General features: G+C 64.2%; 1 protein-coding gene across 1 annotated transcript in view; it reads right to left on the bottom strand.

Moving 5' to 3' along the window:
- Positions 1-791, bottom strand: part of ZNF687 (zinc finger protein 687) — a 26,061-nt gene continuing 25,270 nt past the window's right edge. The window contains exon 9 of the mRNA XM_009332555.1: positions 1-595. Coding sequence (XP_009330830.1) covers positions 122-595 — 474 coding nt within the window. The 3' untranslated portion in view covers positions 1-121. The remainder of the gene's footprint in view (positions 596-791) is intronic.

Below are 791 nucleotides of genomic sequence, written 5' to 3'. Positions count from 1 at the left end.
TCGAAACACTGCCCAGGAGGAGGGAGGGAGGAAGGGGGAGCCCAGGTGGGCACCAGCAGCCTCCGTCGCAGAGAGCTCTGTGCTGATTATATACATGTCTCGTTCCCCCTCCGCCGGGGCCCTAGTTTTCGGGGCTCGCGTTCTGCCTGGCACGGATGAAGGCCATGCCGTGGGTGCGGAAGTGCGTCTTGAGGTTGAGCTGACTGTCAAAGCACCGGCCGCACACCTTGCAGGAGAGCTTGCCGTCGGCCGCGTGCTGGGCGCCTCCTTCCAGGGGGCTCCGGGGCCCCGGCTCCTCCATCTCGCTCGCTCCCTTCTTCTTCTTGTGGGTGATGAAGCGGTGGCGGTTGAGGGAGACCTGGGAGGTGAAGCAGAGCCCGCACTCCCGGCACTGGTGGGAGCTCTCATCAGTCCGGTGCTGGGGGATGTGTTCCTGGAAGTCGGCTGAGCTGCTGGCGAGGTAACCACATTTTCGGCACCGGAAGGGGGCCTTGCGGTCGCCCTTGGGGTTTTTGGAGGGAGGGGTGGTGCTGTCAGGCTCCTCGCTGCACGAGTCGCCCTCGTCCGAGGACAGCTTCCGCTTCCGACTGGACACCTACGGGGAACGGTTCAGATAAGCTTTAATGGGTGCCCGATTTGAGCAGCTCCTGGCATAACCCAGCCTCCTCGGGGATTTCCCAACGGGCTCCTACAGGTATTTGCTCAGATAAAGGCCCGACGGGCCTTGGCCGGCCCCAAGAGCTGTGCCCCTGCCGGTGACCCTGGCCGAGGGGCTCCCACAACCGCCTTTG

The sequence above is a fragment of the Pygoscelis adeliae genome, unplaced genomic scaffold (assembly GCF_000699105.1).
Source record: "Pygoscelis adeliae isolate BGI_AS28 unplaced genomic scaffold, ASM69910v1 Scaffold709, whole genome shotgun sequence".
Classification (NCBI taxonomy): Eukaryota; Metazoa; Chordata; class Aves; order Sphenisciformes; family Spheniscidae; genus Pygoscelis; species Pygoscelis adeliae.
This window is presented reverse-complemented; position numbering and strand designations above follow the sequence as displayed.